General features: G+C 30.1%; 1 protein-coding gene and 1 pseudogene across 2 annotated transcripts; one reads left to right on the top strand and one right to left on the bottom strand.

Moving 5' to 3' along the window:
* Positions 1-4,605: 4,605 nt before the first annotated feature.
* Positions 4,606-7,225, top strand: LOC107012114 (ammonium transporter 3 member 1-like). The gene is made up of 3 exons (XM_015211853.2): positions 4,606-5,199; positions 6,145-6,430; positions 6,620-7,225. The coding sequence occupies exons 1-3, from the start codon at positions 4,606-4,608 to the stop codon at positions 7,144-7,146; spliced, it is 1,407 nt and encodes a 468-aa protein (XP_015067339.1). The 3' UTR covers positions 7,147-7,225.
* Positions 7,194-11,907, bottom strand: LOC107012115 (annotated as a pseudogene). The gene is made up of 7 exons (XR_001455987.2): positions 11,786-11,907; positions 11,682-11,701; positions 8,976-9,113; positions 8,740-8,839; positions 8,289-8,438; positions 7,612-7,681; positions 7,194-7,526 (listed from the first exon to the last, which is right to left on the bottom strand). The product of XR_001455987.2 is annotated as a serine/arginine-rich splicing factor SR45a-like (transcript).
* Positions 11,908-13,869: the final 1,962 nt, after the last annotated feature.

The raw sequence follows: 13,869 nt of genomic DNA on the forward strand, positions 1-13,869 counted from the left end.
ATTGAAATTGTGTTTGATATTTATATTGAAATTTATGAGGTCCTACATTCAAATTTCTATAAAAAACAAAAAGTTTAAGTGATTTTATTTGTCAGTCCTAATATTGATACACAAAATTATATGATATCTATTATTTACTATTTGAAGGCATGAAAGATATATCGTAAATTTAATCAAGATACATACAAACTTATCTAAATATTACAATTATAAATATTTATATATATTAATATTCGATTAAATTTAAATTCGCGTCTACAAGTATAATATTCTTCCTTATCCAACCATATTCACAAGTCAATTTTTTGGACCAATCATTAATAATATACAGCTAAACGCGGTCCTAGATTTTCTCCTAATTATAATACAAAATCAATGTGTTTTATTTTGTTAAACCTTCTAAGCTAATTTAACTTCGACTAATTCTTCTTTTATATATATATATATATAAAATTACTTTTTAATAATTTATAATTAATTGTTATGATCTTCATGCTGATCTTCTTTTTACTATAAACAAATACTAATTAAAACTTCATTAATAATTTACAACTATAAACAAGAAGCCCAAACTAAAAAATATTTTAAATATTTTCTTCAAAAGCTCGAAGAACTAATTAGAAATCAAAAGCTAGCATCTTTTATATTTATTTTCTTAAAAAAAAATTGAAACTAAAGTTGACCTCAAAAGAATTGAATGGTTCAAGAAAATTATTGTTTAATTTTCATTTTCCACAAGCAAAATATTTGCTTGTAGATAAAGTATACTTGCTTGACATTTGAAAAATATACATATATATTATTTTATTATTAAATAAACAAAAGTTTCTTGACATTTAAAAAATTGTTAAGTATTAAATTAAAAAGTTGCTTGAGATTGACAACATAACCACATATTATTCTCTATACAAAAAATAGTAATTTTTTAAAATAAAAAAAATTATTTGTTACACATAATTGTTAAAAAAAATCAAGTCCACACATACATATACACGTAGATAGAGAAATAAACATACATATATACAAGGTCATGGGGGATACTTGCATTTTTAGTCCTTAAAATATTAATAAATTCTAATTTTGATTTATTTTAAATATATGATAATTGATAAGTATATTATTAATCCCTTGATTTGTTCTTTTGGTTAAGAGAATATGAATTAAATAATCATAGAGTTTGATCTCACTGCTCCTAAATTTTTCATAAAATTCTTAATTGTTACACTATGTAATTATGTTATGACATTTGTTATTTGTTCCATCATTTCTATTTGAGGGTAAACTAATTTAAACATGATATATTTTTTACCTAAAATGAATAAAATACGTGATTTAATTTAAATAAGGTTAAATATGCTTGATATATCCGCTTGTGAATCTTTATAGTTTTTTTCTTATTTTTATCAAATTATTTACATTATTTATATGGGATAAGGCAGAACTATCCCTAGACTATGACTGAAATCACAGAGACACACTTTAATTAAACTAAGTTCTTATTACCCCATTGAACTTATTTTTTTTATAATTTTGTACACCTTTTGTCTTACGTAGCACACTCTGTGTCTCTACGCAATTGAGGTGCTTAAGAGATATTTAGAAGTCACGTGAGCCAAAAAGGTGCACAAAATTATAAAAAAAATGGGTTCAGAAAGATAATAAAACTGTAGTTTAGTTAAACTGTGTCTCTAAAATTTCGGTCATAGTCTAGGGGCTGATATTATGTAAAGTTGGTGTTATTATTCCTAATTGAGGATATGACTTGAGAAGTAGTCTAAATATAATATATTTTTCGTATAAGAAAGCAAAAACACAAATATCAATCTAAAAAGGGACTAATCATCTTACTATGTTAATTGTTGGATGTCATTTTAACAAGTGCAAATTTGAAAAGTAAAGGCATATTTATGCTAAAGTATTAACAAAAGATGCTCAATTTCGCATAGTTTAAAAGAATATCTAAGTATTTTTTTCAAAATTTTATCAACTGAACGCTAAATATGTTTAGTCCTATATCACAAAATTAATATTTATTGATAATCAAGGGACCAAATTGATATTATACTATATATATAGCCTTAAATAGTGCTTAAAGGGTGGCTCAAAAGTAGGGTCAAGTACCATTAGCCTTCTTCTCAACTCTCTTTAAAAAAAAAAGACAAAAAAACACATACAAACAAAGTTTGAGAAACATTATTCATAAAAAAAAAAAAAAGTTCATTTTTGTTGCCTATTTTTGGTGTTTTTAGGACATTTATAGAGATCATGGGTCAATGTGTTTCATCAAATAATTGTACATGTGAAGAAAATAGAAGTGCAATTTCATGGAGGCACAAAGATTATCAAAAACAAAAATTGGATAATAAGAAACATAAAGTTTCTTCTTGTTATGCTATGATTAAGGAGCAACGTTCAAGATTTTATATTATTAGAAGATGTATCATTATGCTTATCTTTTGGCATAGATATAGCAAGATTTGATACTTTTTCATCTTTTACTTCTCTTGTTCTTCTCGGTGTCAATTCAAGATTTGTTGAAATCGCACGGAAATTTAAGATTTAAAGTTAGTGGATTCAGAATATACTCTTTGAGCTCAAGAGGCCATTGGATTCGGTTGAATCCATCGTCTTAGGTGTAATTGGTCAAGATATTTAGAGTAAGTGAATTCAGAATAAACACTTAGAGCCACAAACAATCATATTCGGTTGATACTTCGAGTTGGTATTAATTCAAGATTGGTTGAATACACAATGAATTCAAGATTTAAAGTCAATAAATTTGAAATATATTGTTGGTTCGAAGGCAATTGGATCGAGTTGAACTCATATCAAGTGAAGGGCACAAACAATAATTTAGAACTTGTTGAATAAAAATGAGTCAAATTAAAATCGCGCATATATGTTTCACACCAATAAAAAGTAAGGTGGTTTTTTATCGAATTTGTCATTGGTCTCTAGTTTGTACATAGTTTTTTTGGATTTGTAAATATAAAAAAAATGTTTAAATGTAAATATTTAATTTGATTACAATTTTAGAAGAGAAAAATAACCATCTTGGATTATTTTCTTTGTAATTGAAATTGGCATTTTCTATGTAAAATACATATATAATAAGAATTTAATATTTTATCTCTTCCTTAATTTCTCCATCTTTATATTTCCTCCTCTTTCTTGTTATCAATTTAAGATTAGTTCGAAAGCATCGTAAAAATTAATTTAAAATTAATAAATTTAAATTATATTATATTAAATCAAAAATAATTGAATTCAAGTGAACTCGCTTAAAGTGAGTATGTAGCAAATGAGCATATGAACATTTGAGATACAGAATCACATAAAAGCATCAAAAATCATATTCAATTATAATTTATAAATTACATTAATTAAATACGATTTGAAATTGAAACTTTAAAAAATACATAGTCCAAAATAAAATATTACCAATCATATAGCCCAATATACAACATTATATCAGCTTCATGACATAGAAATATTAGTAAGAAAAGAAAATGTTTGGAAAAATGTCTATTTAAAATTGCTTTCTATAGGTTTATCACAAGTCAATATCATTAAATTTAGACACAAGTATATTAAAATTTTAATATTATTTTTTTGTAATTGAATTTGACATTTTCTATGCATAAAATACATCAGCAGACAGTGATACAATTTCTTGTTATTGGTTGAATTTTTTATAGTATATTATACTTTCATATTAAAGTTTTAGCTAGATACCAATTGAATAAATAGAAATGATGGATTCACCAACAAATAGAAAAAAAAATGATGTCCTAAATTTTATATTTGTAAAGATTTTAAACTTTAAACTTTCATATATATATATATATTACCTTTCACACGAATATTATAATATATTTAATAATATTTTCTTCTTAAATTATGTACTAAGTCAAACAAAATAAAATAAAATAAAAGAGTCAATAGAATTCGAGCTAAAATACTGAATTCTACCAAACACACAAAGTTGTATCTACAAATAATTGTTCATATGGAAATTGAAAAAAATTCAATCTAATCCAAATTCAATTAGTAGGAACATAACCATATATAGTTGTTGAATTTATGTAATAAAAATATTAAAATCAAAGAATTATTGAAACAACACATGTTTCCAGCTATAATATGAATATCAGTGAATCCAAAAGTAAATACAAAAAACTTTTAGATTATCCCTATATGTCTACCTTGATTTTCCCTCAAAACTTTTTTGTTATAAATATCTAACCCTCATTAACCTTAAACACAAAAAAATATCACTATATCGATCTCTCTAAAACAGTTATCCTCTATAATAACATTTCACGACAACAGTACGTTATATTACATATTTTCTATAACAATTGCATCCAAAATAGATCTATACAAGCGACGTCTAGATTTCAAAAAAAAATACCACAAACTCCCATGCGGTCTCTCCGTAAAAGTCATCATATCACTATAACAACTTAGTTTTCTTCCGATCTAATTTTTCTTAGTATGTTATGTAATATATTTTCTATAACAACAAAATATATTCAGACAAACGACATCGTTTTAGTCTCCTAACCCCACACACACCAAAAAAAAATAAAAAAATTTCTAAAAATGGACCCAAAAAATTTAGTCCTACCACAAGGTATCCAAGTAGATGAATCATCACCAGAATGGTTAAGTAAAGGTGATAATACATGGGAATTAATAGCAGCCACAATGGTGGGCCTACAAAGTGTACCTGGGCTTGTAATATTATATGGATCAATGGTAAAAAAGAAATGGGCTGTTAATTCAGCTTTTATGGGCCTATATGCATTTGCATCAGTTTTAATTTGTTGGGTTTTATGGGCCCATAGAATGGCATTTGGTACACATTTAATGCCAATCATTGGTAAACCAGAAGAATCAATGGCACAAAATTATTTATTAAGTAAATATTCACATTATAATATCCCAACAGCAGATTATGTGTTTTATCAATTTGCATTTGCTGCAATTACTGTTATATTATTAGGTGGTTCATTACTTGGTAGAATGAATTTTTATGCATGGATGATATTTGTACCACTTTGGGTTACATTTTCATATACATTTGGAGCTTATAGTATATGGGGCTCTGGATTTCTTCAGCCCATTATTGATTTTTCTGGTGGTTATGTTATACATCTTTCATCTGGAGTTGCTGGATTTACTGCTGCTTATTGGGTAAATTTCTTAAAATCTTTCCGATATTTTTTACTCGAACCGAGAGCTTTTCGGAAATAACTTGTCAGATGGGTGTAAGATTCGCGTACAGTACCTTTTTCAGACCCCACTTAAGGGAATTGCATTGAATATGTTGTTGCTATTAAATAATTTTTTACTAGAATTTTATTTTTATTTTCTCGAGTCAGGATCTATTGAAAATGGTTTTTTTTAGCTCTATAAGATTGGTATATTTTTTTAGTATTTTTATGTGTATTACTCGAATTGAGAGTTTTTCAGCTCTATTTCTAGGAGGTAGGAGTAAGGTTTGCATACGTTTTACTATTTTCAGACCCCACTTATAAAATTACACTGAGTATGTTATTGTTGAGTAGTTTTTTTACTAGACATTCTTTATCCTTTTTTTTTCCTTTGAAGCAATTAAGGATCTATTGAAAAAGGTTTTTCTAGGGATAATATTTGTGTACATTCATCCTTTCAAAATGTCATTTATGGACTTTACTGAATATGTTATTGTTATAATTATTGTTACGATGGTATGAATATGATTTTTCCTCCTTAAAATAAAAAGTCTAGAGTTCGGGCCGTAAGATATTCTTTTATAAAAGAAATTGATAGGGAGTGCATCCAGTATAGTTGATCTTATATGGCGTGAATCTGAATTAATCAAGATTAAAAAATGGATATAGATGATTCTATTATATGACCAATCATATACATCATTTAGAATATTCTCCCATAGAGTTCACTTAGGACCTTTAAAACAAAAAATTAACTCTGGTGCGAGATAATCATGATAAAAAAAGCGTGAGAAGAATTCTAAACTCAAAATAAGCAAAATAAAAAAGACTTCGTGTGAGATGATATTAATTTTATTTTTTTGAGTATTCAGATTATAACAGTTCCGATTGACAGTCAGTCACTCACTTATTAATTGATTGTTAGGTTGGACCAAGACATTCACATGATAGACAACATTTTCCACCAAACAACATAATTCACATGCTTGGAGGTGCTGGTTTTCTTTGGATGGGATGGACTGGATTTAATGGTGGATCTCCATTAGCCTCTAATTTAATTACATCATTAGCTATACTTAATACACATATTTGCACAGCCACTAGCTTGTTGGTCTGGCTTTCTATGGACATGATTTTCTACAATAAAAGTTCTGTTATTGGAGCTGTACAAGGAATGATAACTGGCCTTGTTTGTATCACTCCTGGCGCAGGTTAGTCGATTCAGAATTTGAACTTTGTGATTTTTTTTGGATTCTAGTCCTTTTTGAGTTATAAATTTATCTTTCGAGCCTCTTAATTTCTCTAGTCTGTTTTCCCGATACATTTGAATAGAATCTTTTGTTTTCTTTCTTTCTTAAAGTCCGTGTTTAGTCAAATGACGTCATGCTCCAATGAGGCAGGTATAGTAGAGTCATGGGCAGCAATACTCATGGGAATTTCATCAGGCTCAATACCATGGTTCACAATGATGGTTCTTCACAAAAAATCTTCCTTTTTTCAAAAAGTTGATGATACCTTAGGTGTATTTCACACACATGCTGTAGCAGGTTTACTAGGAGGAATCCTGTCTGGTCTATTTGCTAAACCTAAACTTTTGAGGATGTTTTATGGTTCAGACAAGTATGGTCCTGGTTTTCTATACAGCATAATTGATGGAGATATGAAAAGAGGAGTTAGACAAATGGTTTATCAACTTGTTGGTGCACTATTTATTACAATATGGAATGTTGTAGCTACTAGTTTGATATGTATTTTTATAAGTAGAATAGTTGAGTTGAGATTACATGAAGATGATGTTGAGATTGGTGATGATGCTGTTCATGGTGAAGAAGCTTATGCTTTGTGGGGTGATGGAGAGAGAGATCCACCTAGATTTAATAGGACACCTAAAATCCCTTCTTTTTGTAGGCAAATTCAGAATCTATAGTTGATGAGGATGTACAGCTTATTATGTATGTTTAACACATCTTTACCTCACAGTTATTGAATATTCTATATGTTTTCAATGTCGTTCAATTGCTTTAGTTTGAGTCTCATTCAAATGTATAGAATTTAATGTCTATTATTGCATAAAGATCCTTAACAAACAGTTTTCAGCCTATCTACCATACTTCCTTTCATAAGGAGAATATGACCTGGATCGTTCCCTTCTTGACCTTCCCCCGTAAGGCGAGCGCCTAGGAGAATAATCTCGGTAAGGCAAACGCCTTGGAGGAGATCTTCTGTACCCATAGTCTTCAAGGCGCCCATAGTCCTCACGGCCACGATACCTACCACGGTCACCACCACGATCAACGCCACGAAAACCTGTGACAAAAGAAAAATAAGTGTTCAAGAATACAAAAATTTTGCCCAAATTTACCAAAACTAAGAGAAATGAGAAAGGACTCACCATCGCCCCTTGCGTTCTTAAGCCCTAGATAGTGACCAGGTGTTGGAGTCCTCGGGCGTTTCCTTCGTGACTGAAAAGTAGACATACGGTTTTCTTAACGTGAAGTCTAAACAGGTGCACATTTACATGACAATGGGATATCTAGACTAAACAATATACTTCTTTCTTGAAGTAAGCATTCATCGGCATAACACTTCTTTAACCTAGCAAAGAAAAGAAAGTTGCTTACCTTCCCCCCTTACATGCTTGGTTAGGAAGTTGACAAAGCAGGGTAACTACGTTCTTTTTATAAACAAGTATAAGATCATGTTAGTCGTACATTAAAGCAGCTTAGATATTTGGCATGTTCCATCCAAGCAAAAAGTTGTGGGAGATAGAGACCAATGCTGGGTTAGATTGTTGATAATGACCGTACAGTATTTGCTGAGATTGTAAGATGTTGGACGATCTAGTTGCTATGTCTAGTTGATCAGATGCATGTGAAATGCTGTTTTAGCAAGCCATTGGTCAAGCTGAGTGAATATAATGTTGCAGGGAAGAACAGATCATCTTTTATTGCTGCCGACAAAGCTGACGCAATGTCTTCTGAATATAACCACAAAATCTCCAAGTCACAAGAAGATAGAAGTGCAATCAAAACGTACATGCTTCACTAACTTAAATACGAAACATCTCACCTTCTCCACTGTTATGTAGCGGCCTTCAAGGACAGACTGATTTAGGTGCTTAATGCAGCGATTGGCATCCTCAAGACTATCCATTGTTATAAAAGCAAAACCACGAGATATACGAGAACGCGGTTCTACAACCAAGAAAGCTGATTTTAACTGGCAGACAAAGTAAAAGAAAAAAATCAGAGCAGGTTCATAAAATTGGAGGGTGGACGAAGGAAAGAAAATCCAGCCAAAAATGCTACCACACCAAAAGTCATTAGTGTACATGTTGAGAAGATACTACTCATAAACAACTCAGAAAGAAACAAAAAATGGAAAATAAAGAACTTTTTGCCAAGAGAGTATACGGTTGGTTACACATGATTATGCAAAATAAACCTTGCTTGTGAGCAAAGAGGAGAATGCAAAATAAATGAGAAACTAATAGGCTTATAAAATGAAGTAGATCACCAACCTTTCCCTCTTTTGAGAAATGCTCCTCAAGGTCCCTCTGTGTCACCCTTGTGGATAAACCAGTTACATAAAGTGTGGTGCCAGGATTAGAAGGTTCAACTCTGAATAAACCATGGATGAATAAATTTTAGCAACTTAAAACAAGCTCTTGACACAAAAAAAGACAAACACATGGGATACTAAACAACATTACAAGAAGAAAGGCCCTAACAAAAACTAACTTAAGTTCCAACGAACCTTCCTTGACTTCTTGACCTTGATCTGGACCTAGATCTTCCTCTTGGCCTCGACCATGACCTAGACTGGGATCTAGACCTTAACCTGGATCTAGATCTTACCTTTTCTTCTTCCCAAGGAGAAGGAGAGCGTGAATACCTGGAAAGTGCAGAAAGTAACAACAACCCAGTTGAATAACAATAATATAAAGAATCACATCTTACACACAAATGTATACCAGAAATATTAATTTTTTGAAAATGATGCAACAACAGAAAAGCTCGCTACTAAATAATATTAGAGAACTCACTTAATAAGAGAAAGACAATTGATGCAATGTGTGATGGAATAAATGCTTTTTTCAAAAATGGCATGCTACTAAAAGAAGTTTAAAAACAATTATACCTCAATCTCGAACAAGTTAGGGTCAGCCACGCTATAGTTTAGAATGACTGACCAAAAACTGGAAAGCTAGAGCTTGAATGATATCTTATTGAACAACTTCCACCAATCAATGATACTAGTGCTTTCACAAGTAATCAATGATACCAGTTATTTTCAGTAAAATAATAGATTAGTTCGTTGAGATTTAACCACATACTCTTCTTTCACTTAGCAAGGTGACACCAAAGTAAATTTTTTCTACCAGCACGGCAGTACAATAAACTAAATGGGATATGTGTCCAACCAAAAAACACGGACATGTGAGATAACTCCAAAACTGGCTACCAGCCAATAACGATATCCAATCAATAAAAATCTAACCCCTAAGTCAAAACTTTTCCCTTCAATGTTCTTTATGTTCTAGATTTACTATATGACTCCTCCACATTATCACAGTGGTTGCAAAGCCCGTATAAAAGAGGACTGCAGTAGGCTGAGAGGCAGTGTAAAAATAGTCTAACTATTATAACTCATTTAAATACTGAAGTACTTTGATGAAGCAAAATGTACGCAGAGCAGAGAATTCAAAAAGTTGACCTCAAAAAATTCATGTCTGTAGTTTTTTATTCACTAAAATTATCTTGCTCAGCTTTGGCTTTAAATTCACTATACAACCTGCACTTTAAAAGCACTTCTGCATCCGTTTTTCCTCTGATAACAGTCACTGATTCCCAGTCCACAAGGAAATATAACCCTATATTTTAATCATCCATATAACCAAAACTTCGTTGGCAATCAATCATGGTTCATCATTCATGAGCTTCCATTCTGACAGGTAAATTTAAGAATCAAATTCCAAGATGGCCAAAACTAGGGTTTTCTAGTCCAATAACTGATGGATCAAACATAAAATGTTGGAAACATTGAGCTGGAATACCATCTAGAACTACGGCATCAATTAGGAAAAGACTTGGTAACAGAAAATGTCAATTACATCTTCATAGTACCTCTAGGAAGCTGGTTACTTATTACAGAAAGATCAAATGCAGAAGGTTTTAAGCTGCCACGAAGCTAAAACTAAGCCACACGATTGTTTTCTCCATGTCAAATGAAAAGCAACGTATCTCCCTAGGATGACCATTTCTTTGAGAAAAAAAAATGATTGCCCAAAAGCTCATCCAAACTGTTTCAATCCTGTATATTTCTCATCTATATTCGATAACCATGCAATCTACTTCCCTCGTGAGCAAAAAGATACGTCATCAAAATTTACCAAATCCCCTTTTCTTTTCAGATACAGTGTCCTTTCCTTTTCGAAGAAAAAAAACCATACCAATTCTCCATTAACCAAGTCATCCAATATAAAGAATAAAAATTCAAAGTTGAAAGTAACTTTGAGTACTTCTTTTGTAAATTGTAAAGTTAAAAAATAACTTTAATAAAGATAAGAAGCATCAAATACAGTAAACAAAAATATTATATATAAAAAACAATAACCCAAATCAAGCAATGAGAAAACAATTAATAGGAACATTTTGCGTGCAACTTGACTAATTTCACAAAATGCCTAACATGTCTCACCAGCACAATTACCAGCTAACTCTTTCACAAAATACCTACAATCTCCCACCAATACAACTACCAGCTAACACTATCCACCCAAACTTGTACGGAAAAGATGAAATCACCTTATGTAACAAATAATAGAATCACTTTAATTTTTTTGTAATAAAAATAATGGTGTTTGGGAAGACACCTCAACTAACTTCATAGAATACCTACCATCTCTTATGCACATACAGGAAGAAATCACCTAATGTAACAATTAACAGAACCACATCCACTTTTTAAAAAAATTAAAAATGGTGTTTGTACCAGGCACCTCAACTAATTTTATGGAATACCTACTATCCCTCATCTCACCCGCATAAAGGAAGTCATCACCTAACGTTCTTCAACTCCACTAAGATCCCAACATTAAAACTCACTTCATTGACCACTCAACCACACTTTGGGTGCTTAAAAGAACAAATTTTTCACTTTTCACATGAAAAAGCTAGTATCACTCATCCCACACGCATACAGGAAGAAATAATCCAATGTTCTTCATCTCCACTGTGATTCAAACACTAAACTCACTTCAATAACCACATCCTAGAGTGCTTACAGAACCAATTTTTCCCTTTTCACATGAAATGAAGAAAATCAACCAAAATTAAAACATTCAACTATGAGAAACAGATCAATACTCCTATGTACAAAATAACAAGTGCAAGTAAAGAAAATCAACAATAAGCAAGGTATCAAATGCAAAAAAAACAAGTGAAAGAAACGGATTCGCACCTTTTTACACGCGAATCAGCCTGCAGAAAATCACATACATAGCAAAATTCAGACTTAATTATCAATGAAAAACACACATAGAAAGAGAAAAAGAGAGAACTTGCCATTTTCTGCAGAGACAAACGAACCCTAAATCGCCGAAAATGGCGAGATTGTTTATATATGAACCCGTTTCTGGAAAGGGGGGAAAGGGTTTATGAACAAGCAATGCAATTTTAGAAAATTATTAGTGAAAATTAGTAAATTTATTATATAATAATACTTTAAATATATCTATCATTCAAATTAAAATACTATATTATCTTACATACAAAATTATGTGATAACGAACATCAATAATTTTATAATTATCCTTTTGTTTTTTCGAAGTGCCATTATTTTGATATTTTTTTAACAATCAAATGAACATCAATCTGAGATATTATTTTTTTTAATAAATAAATAATATTTGTTGAAGTGATAAATATATTTTAAAAGGTCAAAAAAATTAAACATATTCTAATTTTAACGTGTAAAAAATTTAGCACTATTTTTTACTTTACATATATCATTTTAAAGTTCCTAATTTAAATGTATCATAAGAAATTATTAAAATAAAAACTTAAAGGAAGAATGTATCATATTGAAGGGGTAAAATACTACACAAAATTATTCAGTTTGTGTACTTTTTAAGAACCAGCATACCAAAGTAATAGAGTTCAATTTGAACTATACTTCTATTATAACCGCAGTATCGAAAAATACATTTGTTACTTCAAGAAATCTATTTACTACTTACAATAAATTTGAGAATTTACACATAATCTATTTACTACTTACAATAAATTTGAGAATTTATACGTACTTTATGTTGAATATGAGCTATTAATTTATTGTGTAGTTATCTATGTCTTTAGAATTAAAAGAAACTCCAGTCTAGTTATATTTTTCTACAAGTCACCTGGCACAACATCTTTGAAGCCATGTCAAGTAGAATAAATTTTTTTCTTCTTTTGTTTGTTCACTCTGCATATCAATATACTATAAGATTTTTAAGGTCGTTTATCCTTACAATGACACACTAAATTTGACTTTTGTATTTAACAGACGATAATATAGATCTCTAAGAGATTCTTTTTATTGTACCTTCAACAATTCCAAAAGAATAATTGTGTGAATACTTAATTAACATATGTTATTTAATTTATGCTAACGAATACTTATAACAACTAACTTTGGAGTAGTAAAAATAACAAAGTTTAAATCATATACTCAAAAAACAGCGATTAATAATATAAGCATAAATTAATGACTGTAAAACATATACTAGGAGGATATGTAACAATAGAATGAAATAGGAAGGAAAAAATTGAACCCAATAAATGCACAATGTTCGCTTAAGGAAATTATTCCCCCTAATACCTGAGGTTTAAAGGAATAGATTCCCTCAGGATAAAATAATTTTATTCACCAGTGTATCCATACAAAAATAATGATGTTAGTGAGTCACTTACTGAAGCAAAGTACATGAATATTTAATTGTGTTAAAGAAAAATTCATTTTTTCGTGTTTTAAAATAAGAGGAATCTCTTTATTTAGACAACAAAAGACTGTGTAAACAAGTGTTTATTATGCCTCATCAGAAAAGTCACAACTCTTTGGAAATGTTGCATTCTTTTATAAATGTCAAAACTTTTCATACAAATCGCAACTCTTCATAAATGTCACAACTTTTCATAAAAGTAACAACTTTTTTATGAAAGTCACAACTCTTCATATCATATTCGTACCTTTTAAAATCCAACAACGTGTACTTCATATATCAATTCAAAGCTCTAATAAATGACATTGAGATTCGATCTATATTGTACCGTTCCTAGATAAGAAAAATGATTAACTCAAATTATCAAAGGTTAAGTACAATTATCGAGAAACGGTAGATAATGCATGTAACAATGCAAGTATACATAAGATTAAATTTGGCCGAGAATTTCTATTTGGAGATCAATTTCTTAAGTAAGTTCAAAGAGGCTGATATTTATACATATGAAAGACTTAGTGGAAGCTTAATTTGCAAGATGGTGGTAACATTTGTGAAGGTTTTTAAGAGGAACTGAATACTAATTTGAAAATAAATAAATTAAAAGAGAAATCTAATTTGTGAAGGGGCCATGTAAGTTGGCTCAATAAATATATATATATATATATA

Source organism: Solanum pennellii, chromosome 3 (genome assembly GCF_001406875.1).
Source record: "Solanum pennellii chromosome 3, SPENNV200".
Classification (NCBI taxonomy): domain Eukaryota; kingdom Viridiplantae; phylum Streptophyta; class Magnoliopsida; order Solanales; family Solanaceae; genus Solanum; species Solanum pennellii.

Excerpts from the sequence above, each read along its gene's own strand:
- LOC107012114 (XM_015211853.2), top strand. The coding sequence starts at position 4,606 with ATGGACCCAAAAAATTTAGTCCTACCACAAGGTATCCAAGTAGATGAA. Across the intron at positions 5,200-6,144 it reads GATTTACTGCTGCTTATTGG|GTTGGACCAAGACATTCACA; the intron begins GTAAATTTCTTA and ends ATTGATTGTTAG. Across the intron at positions 6,431-6,619 it reads TTGTATCACTCCTGGCGCAG|GTATAGTAGAGTCATGGGCA; the intron begins GTTAGTCGATTC and ends CCAATGAGGCAG.